The sequence below is a fragment of the Salmo trutta genome, chromosome 38 (assembly GCF_901001165.1).
Source record: "Salmo trutta chromosome 38, fSalTru1.1, whole genome shotgun sequence".
Lineage (NCBI taxonomy): Eukaryota > Metazoa > Chordata > Actinopteri > Salmoniformes > Salmonidae > Salmo > Salmo trutta.
In genome coordinates this window covers 28221924-28239930 of record NC_042994.1, presented here as the reverse complement: position 1 = coordinate 28239930, position 18007 = coordinate 28221924, and the positions used below count along the sequence as shown (strand labels likewise).

Here is an 18007-nt window from a genome sequence, read left to right as displayed (position 1 = left end):
TGATTTTAAACAGCGGTTGACATGCTTCGAAGTACGGTAATGAAATATTTAGAAATCTTTTGTCACGAAATGCGCCATGCGCGCGACCCTTATTTACCATTCGGATAGTGTCTAGAACGCACAAACAAAACGTCGCTGATGGAACATAACTATGGATTATTTTGGACCAAACCTACATTTGTTATTGAAGTAGAAGTCCTGGGAGTGCATTCTGACGAAGAACAGGAAAGGTAATAACATTTTTGTTATAGTAAATCTGATTTTGGTGAGTGCTAAACTTGGTGGGTGTCTAAATAGCTAGCCCTGTGATGCTGGGCTATCTACTGAGAATATTGTAAAATGTGCTTTCACCGAAAAGCTATTTTAAAATCGGACATATCGAGTGCATAGAGGAGTTCTGTATCTATAATTCTTAAAATAATTGTTATGTTTTTTGTGAACGTTTATCGTGAGTAATTTAGTAAATTCACCGGAGGTTTGCGGGGGGTATGCTAGTTCTGAACGTCACATGCTAATGTAAAAAAGCTGTTTTTTTATATAAATATGAACTTGATTGAACAAAACATGCATGCATTGTATAACATAATGTCCTAGGGTTGTCATATGATGAAGATCATCAAAGGTTAGTGCTGCATTTAGCTGTCTTCTGGGTTTTTGTGACATTATATGCTAGCTTGAAAAATGGGTGTCTGATTATTTCTGGCTGGGTACTCTGCTGACATAATCTAATGTTTTGCTTTCGCTGTAAAGCCTTTTTGAAATCGGACAGTGTGGTTAGATTAACGAGAGTCTTGTCTTTAAAATGCTGTAAAATAGTCATATGTTTGAAAAATTGAAGTTTTCGGATTTTAGAGGAATTTGTATTTCGCGCCACGCCCATCATTGGATATTGGAGCAGGTGTTCCGCTAGCGGAACATCTAGATGTAAGAGGTACTGCTGCGCCACTCGGGAGGCCCAGGCATCAACATTCTATTCTGAATGCTCAGCAACGTCTTGCAATGTGCAAACGCTCTCCAAACTACATATTCTCTATCTCTTATATATCCTCTACCCCTACATCTCCTCTTCCCCCTCCATCTCTCTACCCCCTCCATCTATCTCCTCTACCCCCTCCATCTATCTCCTCTATCTCGTGTTGTAGTATACCCCTCTGTAGGGCTCCAGGAATGACACACAAAGAGAGTGAGTTTAAAATGGGCAATTTAATCACAGGGCATCTGCATTCTTTCTGACATACTCCATATTCAGGTCATGTGTTGAAATAAAAAACACACATTTATTTTTGAGTCTGCTTTTTATAATTTGATTTCATATCTCTTTCCACACTGAGAGCATTGATAACTTTTCTCTCAGGTGTGGACTTAAATGCTCTTTCAGTTGCTTTAACCAGGTAAGTTTAAATCCACAGTGAGAGCAGTGGTAAAGCTTCTCTCCAGAGTGTATTTTTCAGGCTCCCTAACCAGATAAAACTCTTGCAACACTGGGAGCGGTGATGAGGCTCATTCTGTGTGTGTCCTCTCATGTCTTTTCAGGTCCCCTAATCGGGTATAACTCTTTACACACTGAGAGCATTGGAAATGCTTCTCTCCTGAGTGTGTCCTCTTGTGTGATTTTAGGCACCATGATGAGGAAAATCTCATTTCACATTGGGAGCAGTGGTAAGGCTTCTCCCCTGTATGTATTCTCTCATGCCTTTTCATGCTCCCAAACTCTGTAAAACTCTTTTCACACTGGGAACACTGGAAAGGTTTTTCACCTTTGTGTGTCCTCTCATGCCTTTTTAAGTTCGCTAGCTGGGTAAATATCTTTTCACAGTATGAGCAGTGGTAGGGCTTCTCCCCTGTGTGTGTTCTCAAATGCCTTTTCAGGTTCCCTAACTGAATAAAACTCTTTCCACACTGGGAACATTGGTAGGGCCTCTCGGCAGAGTGTGTTCTTTTATGCTTTAGCAAGTCCCCTGATGAGAAAAAAGTATTTTCACAATGGGAACAGTGGTAAGGTTTCTCTCTTGTGTGTGATCTCTCATGTATTTTCAGGCTCCCTAATTGGGTAAAACTCTTTCCACACTGGGAACATTGGAAAGGCTTTTCTCCTGTGTATATTCGTTCATGTTCTTTTAGGTAACATAACCACTTAAAACTCTTTACACAGTGGGAACACTGGTGTGGTCTCACTGGTTTGGGCGTCTCTAGGTCTTGTTCCCCTGAAGGACTCTTCCTGCTGTCAGAGTGACAGTGTGGTCTCTCTCCTGCCAAGGACAAACAGTGTATTCAGGTAAATTCTAAACAGGGACCTGAATAAAACCTGCACATGATAAAACTGTCTTCCTCTGAGGTTTAATCCAGACTAGATCCCTCAATAACCTGAGGTCAGTATTTTAGGTTGTTTAATCCAAATCCAAATTATAATTTGTTGTTTTGATTCTGTCCTCTTCATCATTTGAAAAGAAACTGAAAGTCAAGATCTCAACCAAATGTCACGAAATCAGACATTATGTCACGTCCTGACCAGTAAAGGGGTTATTTGTTATTATAGTTTGGTCAGGACGTGGCAGGGGGTGTTTGTTTTATGTGGTTCGGGGTTTGTTGGTATATGTGTTTTGTAGAGGGGTGTTTGTTTAGATTAGTCTGGGGTTTTTGGTTAGGTTCTATGTTGTGTATTTCTATGTTAGATCTAGGGTGTTTAGTTCTATGTTTAGTTAATTGAGATTGGGCCTTCAATTGGAGCCAGCTGTTCCTCGTTGCCTCTGATTGAAGGTCCTATGTATAGGGGTGTGTTTGTTGTAGGAATTGTGGGAGTTTTTTTTTTTTTGCATTGTTATGTTTAGCCTGCAAGACTGTCTCGCTGTCGTTCGTTTTTTCGTAACGTTCGTCATAAAATAAATATGAGTATTCACGTACCCGCTGCATTTTGGTCCCCTTCCTACGACGGCCGTTACAGAACCTCCCACCAACAACGGACCAAGCAGCGGGGGAAGGAGCTACAAAGGAATTATGTGGACTATAAGGACCTAATAAAGGACTATGTGTCTCCCTATACCTTATAGCTGAAATATTAAGGACCTAATAAAGGACTGTGTCTCCCTATACCTTATAGCTGAAATATTAAGGACCTAATAAAGGACTACGTGTCTCCCTATACCTTATAGCTGAAATATTAAGGACCTAATAAAGGATTACGTCTCCCTATACCTTATAGCTGAAATATTAAGGACCTAATAAAGGACTACGTCTCCCTATACCTTATAGCTGTAATATTAAGGACCTAATAAAGGACTACGTGTCTCCCTATACCTTATAGCTGTAATATTAAAGACCTAATAAAGGACTACGTGTCTCCCTATACCTTATAGCTGTAATATTAAAGACCTAATAAAGGACTACGTGTCTCCCTATACCTTATAGCTGTAATATTAAAGACCTAATAAAGGACTACGTGTCTCCCTATACCTTATAGCTGTAATATTAAAGACCTAATAAAGGACTACGTCTCCCTATACCTTATAGCTGAAATATTAAAGACCTAATAAAGGACTACGTCTCCCTATACCTTATAGCTGAAATATTAAAGACCTAATAAAGGACTACGTCTCCCTATACCTTATAGCTGTAATATTAAAGACCTAATAAAGGACTACGTCTCCCTATACCTTATAGCTGTAATATTAAAGACCTAATAAAGGACTACGTCTCCCTATACCTTATAGCTGTAATATTAAAGACCTAATAAAGGACTACGTCTCCCTATACCTTATAGCTGTAATATTAAAGACCTAATAAAGGACTACGTCTCCCTATACCTTATAGCTGTAATATTAAAGACCTAATAAAGGACTACGTCTCCCTATACCTTATAGCTGAAATATTAAAGACCTAATAAAGGACTACGTCTCCCTATACCTTATAGCTGTAATATTAAAGACCTAATAAAGGACTACGTGTCTCCCTATACCTTATAGCTGTAATATTAAAGACCTAATAAAGGACTACGTGTCTCCCTATACCTTATAGCTGTAATATTAAAGACCTAATAAAGGACTACGTGTCTCCCTATACCTTATAGCTGTAATATTAAAGACCTAATAAAGGACTACGTGTCTCCCTATACCTTATAGCTGTAATATTAAAGACCTAATAAAGGACTACGTCTCCCTATACCTTATAGCTGTAATATTAAAGACCTAATAAAGGACTACGTCTCCCTATACCTTATAGCTGTAATATTAAAGACCTAATAAAGGACTACGTCTCCCTATACCTTATAGCTGTAATATTAAAGACCTAATAAAGGACTACGTCTCCCTATACCTTATAGCTGTAATATTAAAGACCTAATAAAGGACTACGTGTCTCCCTATACCTTATAGCTGTAATATTAAAGACCTAATAAAGGACTACGTGTCTCCCTATACCTTATAGCTGTAATATTAAAGACCTAATAAAGGACTACGTGTCTCCCTATACCTTATAGCTGTAATATTAAAGACCTAATAAAGGACTACGTGTCTCCCTATACCTTATAGCTGTAATATTAAAGACCTAATAAAGGACTACGTGTCTCCCTATACCTTATAGCTGTAATATTAAAGACCTAATAAAGGACTACGTGTCTCCCTATACCTTATAGCTGTAATATTAAAGACCTAATAAAGGACTACGTCTCCCTATACCTTATAGCTGTAATATTAAAGACCTAATAAAGGACTACGTCTCCCTATACCTTATAGCTGTAATATTAAAGACCTAATAAAGGACTACGTGTCTCCCTATACCTTATAGCTGTAATATTAAAGACCTAATAAAGGACTACGTCTCCCTATACCTTATAGCTGTAATATTAAAGACCTAATAAAGGACTACGTCTCCCTATACCTTATAGCTGTAATATTAAAGACCTAATAAAGGACTACGTCTCCCTATACCTTATAGCTGTAATATTAAAGACCTAATAAAGGACTACGTGTCTCCCTATACCTTATAGCTGTAATATTAAAGACCTAATAAAGGACTACGTGTCTCCCTATACCTTATAGCTGTAATATTAAAGACCTAATAAAGGACTACGTGTCTCCCTATACCTTATAGCTGTAATATTAAAGACCTAATAAAGGACTACGTCTCCCTATACCTTATAGCTGTAATATTAAAGACCTAATAAAGGACTACGTGTCTCCCTATACCTTATAGCTGTAATATTAAAGACCTAATAAAGGACTACGTCTCCCTATACCTTATAGCTGTAATATTAAAGACCTAATAAAGGACTACGTCTCCCTATACCTTATAGCTGTAATATTAAAGACCTAATAAAGGACTACGTCTCCCTATACCTTATAGCTGTAATATTAAAGACCTAATAAAGGACTACGTCTCCCTATACCTTATAGCTGTAATATTAAAGACCTAATAAAGGACTACGTCTCCCTATACCTTATAGCTGAAATATTAAAGACCTAATAAAGGACTACGTCTCCCTATACCTTATAGCTGTAATATTAAAGACCTAATAAAGGACTACGTCTCCCTATACCTTATAGCTGTAATATTAAAGACCTAATAAAGGACTACGTCTCCCTATACCTTATAGCTGTAATATTAAAGACCTAATAAAGGACTACGTCTCCCTATACCTTATAGCTGTAATATTAAGGACCTAATAAAGGACTACGTGTCTCCCTATACCTTATAGCTGTAATATTAAAGACCTAATAAAGGACTACGTGTCTCCCTATACCTTATAGCTGTAATATTAAAGACCTAATAAAGGACTACGTCTCCCTATACCTTATAGCTGTAATATTAAAGACCTAATAAAGGACTACGTCTCCCTATACCTTATAGCTGTAATATTAAAGACCTAATAAAGGACTACGTCTCCCTATACCTTATAGCTGTAATATTAAAGACCTAATAAAGGACTACGTGTCTCCCTATACCTTATAGCTGTAATATTAAAGACCTAATAAAGGACTACGTGTCTCCCTATACCTTATAGCTGTAATATTAAAGACCTAATAAAGGACTACGTGTCTCCCTATACCTTATAGCTGTAATATTAAAGACCTAATAAAGGACTACGTCTCCCTATACCTTATAGCTGTAATATTAAAGACCTAATAAAGGACTACGTGACGTGTCTCCCTATACCTTATAGCTGTAATATTAAAGACCTAATAAAGGACTACGTCTCCCTATACCTTATAGCTGTAATATTAAAGACCTAATAAAGGACTACGTCTCCCTATACCTTATAGCTGTAATATTAAAGACCTAATAAAGGACTACGTCTCCCTATACCTTATAGCTGTAATATTAAAGACCTAATAAAGGACTACGTCTCCCTATACCTTATAGCTGTAATATTAAAGACCTAATAAAGGACTACGTCTCCCTATACCTTATAGCTGAAATATTAAAGACCTAATAAAGGACTACGTCTCCCTATACCTTATAGCTGTAATATTAAAGACCTAATAAAGGACTACGTCTCCCTATACCTTATAGCTGTAATATTAAAGACCTAATAAAGGACTACGTCTCCCTATACCTTATAGCTGTAATATTAAAGACCTAATAAAGGACTACGTCTCCCTATACCTTATAGCTGTAATATTAAGGACCTAATAAAGGACTACGTGTCTCCCTATACCTTATAGCTGTAATATTAAAGACCTAATAAAGGACTACGTGTCTCCCTATACCTTATAGCTGTAATATTAAAGACCTAATAAAGGACTACGTCTCCCTATACCTTATAGCTGTAATATTAAAGACCTAATAAAGGACTACGTCTCCCTATACCTTATAGCTGTAATATTAAAGACCTAATAAAGGACTACGTCTCCCTATACCTTATAGCTGTAATATTAAAGACCTAATAAAGGACTACGTCTCCCTATACCTTATAGCTGTAATATTAAAGACCTAATAAAGGACTACGTCTCCCTATACCTTATAGCTGTAATATTAAAGACCTAATAAAGGACTACGTCTCCCTATACCTTATAGCTGTAATATTAAAGACCTAATAAAGGACTACGTGTCTCCCTATACCTTATAGCTGTAATATTAAAGACCTAATAAAGGACTACGTGTCTCCCTATACCTTATAGCTGTAATATTAAAGACCTAATAAAGGACTACGTGTCTCCCTATACCTTATAGCTGTAATATTAAAGACCTAATAAAGGACTACGTCTCCCTATACCTTATAGCTGTAATATTAAAGACCTAATAAAGGACTACGTCTCCCTATACCTTATAGCTGTAATATTAAAGACCTAATAAAGGACTACGTGTCTCCCTATACCTTATAGCTGTAATATTAAAGACCTAATAAAGGACTACGTCTCCCTATACCTTATAGCTGTAATATTAAAGACCTAATAAAGGACTACGTCTCCCTATACCTTATAGCTGTAATATTAAAGACCTAATAAAGGACTACGTCTCCCTATACCTTATAGCTGTAATATTAAAGACCTAATAAAGGACTACGTCTCCCTATACCTTATAGCTGTAATATTAAAGACCTAATAAAGGACTACGTCTCCCTATACCTTATAGCTGAAATATTAAAGACCTAATAAAGGACTACGTCTCCCTATACCTTATAGCTGTAATATTAAAGACCTAATAAAGGACTACGTCTCCCTATACCTTATAGCTGTAATATTAAAGACCTAATAAAGGACTACGTCTCCCTATACCTTATAGCTGTAATATTAAAGACCTAAGAAAGGAATACGTGTCTCCCTATACTTTATAGTATAACTAATGGGGATTCCTAATAAACCCCAGGAAGAGTAGCTGCTGCCTTGGCAGGAACTAAACCCCGGGAAGAGTAGCCGCTGCCTTGGCAGAAACTAATGCGTATCCATAATAAACCCCAGGAAGAGTAGCCGCTGCCTTGGCAGGAACTAATGGGTATCCATAATAAACCCCAGGAAGAGTAGCCGCTACCTGGGCAGCAGTTAATGGGGATCCCCAATTAAATACATAACAGCACTTACAGTAGATCGGGTCAGCTCTAGCAGGGCAGACATTTTTCAAACTGACTTGTTAGAAAGGTACCATCCTATGACGGTGCCATGTTGAAAGTCACTGAGCTCTTCAATAAGGCCATTCTACTCCCAATGTTTGTCTATGAAGATTGCATGGCGGTGTGCTCGATTTTATACACCTGTCAGCAACAGGTGTGGCTGAAATAGCCGAATCCACTAATTTGAAGGGGTGTCCACATACTTTTGTATACATAGTATATTATTAAACATACTTTAGAAACATGGGTATTTTGTAGACACACTTCCTCTCTGCTTACCTCATGTCAAAATAAAAGTCCCCCACAAGTTATTCCTTTTTTGTGCACACCTGCAGGACAAAAGAAGCTATACTTACTGGTGTTAATCAGATCTTGATCCGTCTCCTCCTCCTCTTTCACTCCCAAAACGTCTTCCTCCTCCAGTTTTATTGAGATCGCCTCCTCTTCCTCTTTCACTCTAGAAGGTTCTTCCTCTTCTTTCACTATAACATCCTCCTCCTCTTCCTTTTTTATTCTGAAATCTTCTACCTCCCCCTCTTCCACTGTGACAGCCTCTATCTCCTCTTCCACTCCAAATGTTTTTTTATTTTCTTTCACTGTAACATGATCTTCCTCCTCTTCCTCCTTTAGCGTTCTGAAAGCTTCTTCCTCTCCTTTTACTGTAATATCCTCCTCTTCCTCTTTCACGACAATGTTCAGCCCCAGAGCTTCTTTCTCCGCCCAGCATACATTATCTTCTTTAGCAGGGGAGGAGTAGTTTAGTGAGCTCATGGTTGGGGTTGTCAGCTAGCTAGCTAGTTTGCATTAGCGACTAGCTTAGTGCTTGGCTGAGTAACAATTTCAACAAATTGAACAAGCAAATTACTTTTAAGTGAACTAGTATATACGTTAACAGGATTGTGTTTAAAAATAACTTCAATGTTTCGGTTTTATGTTGGCTAGCAAGCTGCCGAAGGGGTTGAATCGGTAGCTTTGTTGTTGTTGTTGTTGTTGAAGATGTGTCCCGTCCACTAGATTATACGTCACCCAAGAAGCGCCACCTGAAAGACTCATATCGCCTGCTGCTGACTGTAGTGGGTAACGGAGTTTAGAAACAAACGTAAACAATGTCATAAAAATGTACAGACAATATTTTCCTATACACAGACTTAGACCTGAATATGAATATGTACATTATGAACTAGAATAGTAAATGTTAAAAAAACGTAGCTAAGCCAATGTTGACAATATAATGTCAATTGGCTTCCATGAGAGTGCAGCACTAATTACATAGGTCCATTAGCTTAAACACTTACTGTTGTGAAGGGTTATGGCACCCCTACATACATGACTCTAATTGCCTCCAATTACCAAAGGCCACACCCCTTCCCTCCACACCTGTTCCCACTCCCTTAATCACCTCTCCTCTAATTTTTCATTCCTGTTTCCCCATATAAGCGTTCTGATTCTTCCTGAGCACTAGTAATCCGTCATGCTTGGTGTTGCCATAGTAATCCGTCATGCTTGGTGATGCCATAGTAATGGTTCATGCTTGGTGTTGCCATAGTATTGGGTCATGCTTGATTATGCCATAGTAATGTGTCATACCCCATAATGATGAAGCAAAAACAGGTTTTTAGACATATTTTAAAACAACATAAATACCTTATTTACATAAGTATTCAGACCCTTTGCTATGAGACTCACAATTGAGCTCAGGTGCATCCTGTTTCCATTGATCATCCTTGAGATGTTTCTACAACTTGATTGGATTCCACCTGTGGAAAATTGAATTGATTGGACATGATTTGGAAAGACACCCCCCCTGTCTATATACGGTCCCAAGTTGACAGTTCAGCAAAAACCAAGCCATGAGGTCGAGGGGATTGTCCGTAGGATTGTGTCGAAGCACAGATGTGGGGAAGGGTACCAAAAAATGTCTGCTGCATTGAAGGTCCTTAAGAACACAGTGGCCTCCATCACTCTTAAATGGAAGAAGTTTGGAACCACCAAGACTCTTCCTAGAGCTGGCCACCCGGACAAACTGAGCAATCGAGGGAGAATGGCCTTGGTCTGGGAGTTGACCAAGAACCCCATGGTCACTCTGACAGAGCTCCAGAGTTCTTCTGTGAAGATGGGAGAACCTTCCAGAAGGACAACCATCTCTGCAGCACTCCACCAATCAGGCCTTTATGGTAGAGTGGCCAGACAGAAGCCATTCCTCAGTAAAAGGCACATGAAAGCCCGCTTAGTTTGCCAAAAGGCACCTAAAGGACTCTCAGACCATGAAAAACAAGATTCTCTGGTCTGATAAAACCAAGATTGAAGTCTTTGGCATGAATACCAAGTGTCACGTTTGGAGGAAACCTGGCACCATCCCTACGGTGAAGCATGGTGGTGGCAGCATCATGCTGTGGGGATGTTTTTCTACAGCAAGAACTGGGAGACTAGTCAGGATCGAGGGAAAGATGAACGGAGCAAAGTACAGAGAGATCCTTAATGAAAACCTGCTCCAGAGTGCTCAGGACCTCAGACTGGGGCGAAGGTTCACCTTCCAACAGGACAACAACCCTAAGCACACAGCCAAGACAACACAGGAGTGGGTTCAGGACAAGTCTTTGAATGTCCTTGAGTGACCCAGCCAGAGTCCAGACTTCAACCCAATCTAACATCTCTGGAGAGACCTGAAAATAACTGGAAAGCAACACTCACCATCCAACCTGACAGAGCTTGAGAGGATCTGCAAAGAATAATGGGAGAAACTCCCCAAATACAGGTGTGCCAAAATTGTAGCGTCATACGCAAGAAGACTCAAGACTGTAATCTATGTCAAAGGTGCTTCAACCAAGTACTGAGTAAAGGGTCTGAATACTTATGTAAATGTGATATTTCATTTTTTTATTTCTACAAACCTGTTTTTGCTTTGTCGTTATGGGGTATTGTGTGTAGAAACAAGACATGTTTGTCCTCTACAAATAGAAGACAAATTGTGAAAGCTACTTTTATGTCTGTTATAGATTATGAGGATATTCTCCATATGCATGCTACGGCATCCACACTTAAACCGCTGGATGCTACTTATCATTGCGCACTTTATTACGGGTGCTAGCAACAGAACTCACCACTGTGTTTTATATCAAAATGTGGGTTGGACGCCTCCCGGGTGGCGCAGTGGTCTAAGGGCTGTGCCACCAGACTGGGAGGTCCATGGGGCGACGCACAATTGGCCCAGCGTTGTCTGGGTTAGGGAGGGTTTGGCCAGCAGGGATATTCTTGTCTCATCGCGCACTAGCGACTCCTGCGGCGGGCCGGGCGCAGTGCACGCTGACCAGGTCACTAGGTGTACGGTGTTTCCTCCGACACATTGGTACGGCTGGCTTCTGGGTTGGATGTGCGTTGTGTGCAGAAGCAGTGCGGCTTGGTTGGGTTGTGTTTCGGAGGACGCATGGCTCTCGACCTTCGCCTCTCTCGAGTCCGTGCGGGAGTTGCAGCGATGGGACAGACTGTAACTATCACAAAATTGGGGAGAAAAAAGGGGTTACATTTTTGTTTTTATATAAATGTGGGTTGGACTTCGCTGTCCATGAGACGAGAACAACATGTTCTCGTGTTTGTCTATAAAACACTTCTGAATAAACTTATTTACCACTCATCAACATTATAATTATAATTCATAAAACCAGGTCTCAAGCATGGATTACACTTGAGGCCCCTGTGATCTCCACAGAGTTGGGTATGGCTGCCTTTTCCTGTTACGCTCCTTGCTTATGGAATAGCTTGCAGATGAAACTTAAACTTGAGTCTCTTGTCCCCCTTGCCAATTTTAAACATTTATTGGAGAATTTGTATTATTGTATTGCTTGTAACTGCTTCGGGTAATGCAAGTTCTTGTGCTATTAGGGGAATAACCTATGTGTAAATGTAACAATCTGCAGCTGTATTTTTTGTGTGTTATCTGTGATCGTTTTGTTTGTCCAGTGTAATTTCTTAATCATTGTACCTAAACTGAATGTGTAAACATGTATACGCAGGGCCCAGCTGTGATTACAGGGTAAAATAAGACCTGACATGTTAAGCTGTTTTTACATTAACAACTATTTTAAATACATCCAAATAATTCTAATATTTATTTGAAAGTACTGTATTTCAAATACTTAAAACAATATGTATTTGAAGTAATTGTAAATACATGCCAATACTTTCCAAGTGGTATTTTCAAATGCATTCCAATTTTCAATTACTTGTTTTTTCAAATAATGGTAATCTTAACAATTGTAAATCTTAACAAAAGTAATAGAAATACCTGAACTAGTATATGAACCAAAGGCCTGTTTGATATGATCATGTCTAAAGATAAAAAAAATTAAAACAAATGTAGTCCTATTTTTGAGTATGATTTCATATGTACAATTAGATTTTAAAGGGGCATAAACAGACATTCTCAGTCAAAACCAGGGTTGGGGTCAATTCCATTTCAATTCAGAATGTAATTCCAATTGCAAAAATTATATACTTTATTGTCCATTTACATGTCCTACTGTTCAGCAGCCTGCATCGGTCCTATGTCCTACTGTTCAGCAGCCTCTACCTGTCCTATGTCCTACTGTTCAGCCTACATATGTCCTGCCAGAATGAAGCTTTCCATGCTCATTAAAATCTCTATGTATTCTCTCTCATGCTCTTTCAGGCCACTTAACTGAACAAAACCCTTTTCACACTGGGTGCAGATGTGAGGCTACTCTCCTGTGTGTGTCCTTAGATGTTTTTTAAGGTGCACTAACTGAACAAAACCCTTTCCACACTGGGAGCAGAGGTGAGGCTTCTCTCCTTTGTGTGTCCTCTCATGCATTTTCAGGTTCCATAAATGGGTAAAACTTTTTCCACAAAGGGAGCAGTGGAAAGGCTTCTCTCCTGTGTGTGTCACCTCATGAGTTTTTAAGTTCCCTAACCGGGTAAAACTTTTTCCACACTGAGAGCACTGAAAAGGCTTCTCTCCGGTGTGTTTCATCTCATGTGCTTTCAGGCTCCCTACCCAGGTAAAACCCTTTCCACACTGAGAGCATTGGAACGGTTTTTCTCCTGTGTGTATTCTCTGATGATCTTTCAGATGTGATGACTGAATAAATCTCTTTCCACACTGGGAGCATTCGAATAGCCTCTCTACAGAGTGTGTTCTCTCATGTGATTTCAGGTTCCCTGAAGAGAAAAATGTATTATCACACTGGGAGCATTGATACGGCTTCTCTCCAGTGTGTTTTCTTTTATGCACTTTTAAATACCCTGACTGTCCAAAACCCTTTCCACACTGGGAGCAGTGATAAGGCTTATCCCCAGTGTGTGTTCTCTTATGTTCTTTCAGATGCCCTATGCAGATAAATCTCTTTCCACACTGGGAGCATTGGTGTGGTCTTGCTGGTTTGGACGTCTCTGGGTCTGGTTCCTCTGAAGGACTCTTCCTGCTGTCAGAGTGAGAGTCTGGTCTCTCTCCTGTCAAAGACAAACAGAGTATTTGGTTAACTTACACCTACACGTTCCGCTAGCGGAACGATTGCTCCAATATCCAATTATGGGCGGGGCGCGAAATTCAAACTCCTCTAAATCCGAAAACTTACACTTTTCAAACATATGACTATTTTACAGCTATTTAAAGACAAGACTCTCCTTTATCTAACCAAACTGTCCGATTTCAAAAAGGCTTTACAGCGAAAGCAAAACATTAGATTATGTCAGCAGAGTACCCAGCCAGAAATAATCACACAGCCATTTTTCAAGCTAGCATATCATGTCACATAAACCCAAACCATATCTAAATGCAGCACTAACCTTTGATGATCTTCATCAGATGACACACCTAGGACATTGTGTTATACAATACATGCATGTCTGTTCAATCAAGTTCATATTTATATCAAAAAACAGCTTTTTACATTAGCATGTGACGTTCAGAACTAGCATTCCCACCGAACACTTCCGGTGATTTTACTAAATTACTCACGATAAACGTTCACAAAAAGCATAACAATTATTTTAAGAATTATAGATACAGAACTCCTCTATGCACTCGATATGTCCGATTTTAAAATAGCTTTTCGGATGAAGCACATTTTGCAATAATGTAAGTACATAGCCCGGCGTTACAGGGCTAGCTATTTAGACACCCTGCAAGTTTAGCCTTCACCAAAATCACATTTCCTATAAGAAAAATGTTCTTACCTTGCTTGTTCTTCATCAGAATACACTGCCAGGACTTCTACTTCAATAACAAATGTAGGTTTGGTCCCAAATAATCCATCGTTATATCCAAACAGCGACGTTTTGTTCGTGCGTTCTAGACACTATCCCAACGCTAAATCTCGGCCACGAGCATGACGCAAAATATGACAAAAAATTTCTAAATATTCCATTACCGTACTTCGAAGCATGTCAACCGCTGTTTAAAACCAATATTTATGCAATTTATCTCGTAGAGAAGCGATAATATTCCGACCGGGAATCTGCCTGTCTGTAAACTGAGGAAAAAACCGAAAGCCGGGGGCGGGGCGTGTCACGCGCCTAAGGCTTAGTCCATTGAGTGACCACTTAGCTTTTGCCTTCCTGTGCTTCAGCCAGGGCTTTGAATTACGTCATTCCTGTTTTTCCCGGGCTATGAGACCTCATTGGAGACGTGTGAATTGTCACGTAAGAGCAGAGATCCTTTGTAAACGATAGAGATAATAAAGAAGGGCAAGAAATGTTCAGACAGGGTACTTCCTGAACAGAAGCATCTCAGGTTTTTGCCTGCCATAGGAGTTCTGTTATACTCACAGACACCATTCAAACAGTTTCAGAAACTTTGGAGTGTTTTCTCTCCAAAGCTAATAATTATATGCATATTCCAGTTTCTGGGCAGGACTAATAATCAGACTAAATCGGGTACGTTTTTTATCCAGCCGTGAAAATACTGCCCCCTAGCCATAACAGGTTTTAAACAGAGACCTGAATAAAATCTTCACATGATAAAACTGTCTATGAGGTTTAATCCAGACTACTGTAGATACCCTCATTATAAAATGGTTAGTTTGGATCCTGGATGCTGATTGGTTGATAGCTCTTAGTTGTTCACAATAATCCACTAGTAATACCTGTTAACAGTTCCATTTGAATTATACCTACACATCCACTGTCCCACAGCCCAGCCAGGCAATTTATAAACTAATCTCCACTGAAAAAAAACATATGGACATTTTAAACCCATGCTTCCAGCCTTACATTTGGTTTGCAACAGAGTGTTTTTATATGAACTTCGCTATCTCAGACCTCTGCCATAATGTTGCAATTTTATAAATAATATAATAATAACCATTTTACAAATGCAACAAGGCACTCAACCCTGTGGATCACTATGAATAACACACTCTTAATGGCTGTTTCCTGGCACTCCTCTCCATGTCACGCTTAACCCCTCACCCACGTCACGCGTAACCCCTTACCCACGTCACGCGTAACCCCTTACCCACGTCACGCGTAACCCCTTACCCACGTCACGCGTAACCCCTTTCCCACGTCACGCGTAACCCCTTACCCACGTCACGCGTAACCCCTTACCCACGTCACGCGTAACCCCTTACCCACGTAACCCCTTACCCACGTCACGCGTAACCCCTTACCCACGTCACGCGTAACCCCTTACCCACGTAACCCCTCACCCACGTCACGCGTAACCCCTTACCCACGTCACGCGTAACCCCTTACCCACGTCACGCGTAACCCCTTTCCCACGTCACGCGTAACCCCTTTCCCACGTCACGCGTAACCCCTTACCCACGTCACGCGTAACCCCTTACCCACGTCACGCGTAACCCCTTACCCATGTAACCCCTTACCCACGTCACGCGTAACCCCTTACCCACGTCACGCGTAACCCCTCACCCACGTCACGCGTAACCCCTCACCCACGTCACGCGTAACCCCTCACCCACGTCACGCGTAACCCCTTACCCACGTCACGCGTAACCCCTTACCCACGTCACGCGTAACCCCTCACCCACGTCACGCGTAACCCCTCACCCACGTCACGCGTAACCCCTTACCCACGTCACCCCTTACCCACGTCACGCGTAACCCCTCACCCACGTCACGCGTAACCCCTTACCCACGTCACCCCTTACCCACGTCACGCGTAACCCCTTACCCACGTCATGCTTAACCCCTTACCCACGTCACGCGTAACCCCTCACCCACGTCACGCGTAACCCCTCACCCACGTCACGCGTAACCCCTTACCCACGTCATGCTTAACCCCTTACCCACGTCACGCGTAACCCCTTACCCACGTCACGCGTAACCCCTTACCCACGTCACGCGTAACCTCTCACCCACGTCACGCGTAACCCCTCACACTCCTGGGAATTGGCCTATATGGACAGGGCTAAAGTGACAGGTTTCTTACAGAAGAAATATGGAATGCATAACCATGATAGCAATTAAAAAGGAACAGTTTGGAGATATGGGGAAAATTATTAGACTAAGGGTGAGGACAACAATTCTCCTGAGAAGACTGACTGAATATTTCATGTGCATTTTACATTTACTGTACTTTTCGCTGCATTTGATGATAACAAAATCAGAATTTGGGGTAGGTACAAGATAAAACAACAATGACAGCGTTTGAGTGAGAGGTCTAACTGGTGTCTCCAAGTGGACACACACCTCTCTAAACTGGGCACAGTTCCTAAGTAATTTCAATGCACTTTTATCACTCAAAGAAGTCTTCCGCTATAAGGTGCTTTTTTAGTTTTCCTAGTTGTGCCATTCAGGAACTAAAGCAAGCACACTTGTAGTTGTTTTGTTTGGAACACAGCCCTGCATCCTGCCTTTACACAATTAAATAGAGGGTAAATGCTACAGAGGGTAGTGCGTACGGCCCAGTATATCACTGGGGCCGAGCTCCCTGCCATCCAGAACTTCTATACCAGGCGGTGTCAGAGGAAGGCCTAAAAATTGTCAAAGACTCCAGCCACCCAAATCATAGACTGTTCTTTCTGTTACTGCACCCAAGCGGTACCGATGCACCATGTCTGGAACCAACAGGACCCTGACTAGCTTCTACCTCCCAGCCATAAGACTGCTAAGTAGTTAAGTAGCTAACCAATAGCTACCTGGACTATCTGCATTGACTCATCACACTGCTGTTACTGTTTATTATCTATCCTGTTGCCTAGTCACTTTATCCTTACCTATATGTACATATCTACCTCAATTACCTCGTACCCCTGCACATGGACTCGGTATTTGTACCTTGTGTATATAACTAAGATATTACCTCGTACCCCTGCACATGGACTCGGTACTCATACCCCGTGTATATAACTAAGATATTACCTCGTACCCCTGCACATGGACTCGGTACTCGTACCCCGTGTATATAACTAAGTTATTACCTCGTACCCCTGCACATGGACTCGGTACTCGTACCCCGTGTATATAACTAAGTTATTTCCTCGTACCCCTGCACATGGACTTGGTACTGGTACCCTTGTTCTATTGCCAACATGACAAGCTAAATTACAAAAATACGATCTTACAGTGTTTGGCTTTCACAAGGCAATTCAGAGAAGTAGATGGTAATGTTGGTGGGCATAGAATGGAGTCATGAGTGCATTCAGATGTGTTGTCTGCGGGAGATTTTCTTGAACATTCTGTGGAATTTCATTCATTCCTATGGAGGACTGCTCCTACTGGCGAGTGCCAATATGGCCGACCGGTAATGTTCATTCATTCTGTTCAGGACAACCCAGGGTATTACACCATGTCGTCTTGTAACTGTACAATACACAAGTTTTATGATATGGACATTTTGAAGAGCGCATTTTGGACTCAAGGGTGTTTTGGTTTTCTTGTGTGGCATCAAAGCGGCATTTATTATAATCCTCAACGTCTCATCTTTCAAAATACATGGAGTCCTCATAATGTACAGCATTTCCCTCACTCAGACAACAAAACATTAGC

The 18007-nt window shown here is 40.7% G+C and overlaps 2 protein-coding genes across 2 annotated transcripts; both read right to left on the bottom strand.

The window, feature by feature from the left end:
* Positions 1-1184: 1184 nt before the first annotated feature.
* On the bottom strand, positions 1185-8812 carry LOC115178575 (zinc finger protein 239-like). The gene is made up of 3 exons (XM_029739830.1): positions 8771-8812; positions 8398-8656; positions 1185-2249 (listed from the first exon to the last, which is right to left on the bottom strand). Exons 1-3 carry the CDS (start codon positions 8810-8812, stop codon positions 1501-1503), a joined length of 1050 nt encoding a protein of 349 aa, XP_029595690.1. The 3' UTR covers positions 1185-1500.
* Positions 8813-12477: 3665 nt separating this feature from the next.
* On the bottom strand, positions 12478-16199 carry LOC115178574 (zinc finger protein 135-like). The gene is made up of 2 exons (XM_029739829.1): positions 16195-16199; positions 12478-13437 (listed from the first exon to the last, which is right to left on the bottom strand). Exons 1-2 carry the CDS (start codon positions 16197-16199, stop codon positions 12756-12758), a joined length of 687 nt encoding a protein of 228 aa, XP_029595689.1. The 3' UTR covers positions 12478-12755.
* Positions 16200-18007: the final 1808 nt, after the last annotated feature.

Bases quoted from the DNA above. Each gene is read 5' to 3' on its own strand.
- LOC115178575 (XM_029739830.1), bottom strand. From the start codon at position 8,812: ATGAGCTCACTAAACTACTCCTCCCCTGCTAAAGAAGATAAT. The intron at 8,657-8,770 runs GTATGCTGGGCG...AAGGAGGAAGAG, and splicing joins CCCCTGCTAAAGAAGATAAT to GAGGAAGATCATGTTACAGT. The intron at 2,250-8,397 runs GTAAGTATAGCT...TGTCCTTGGCAG, and splicing joins TCAAGATCTGATTAACACCA to GAGAGAGACCACACTGTCAC.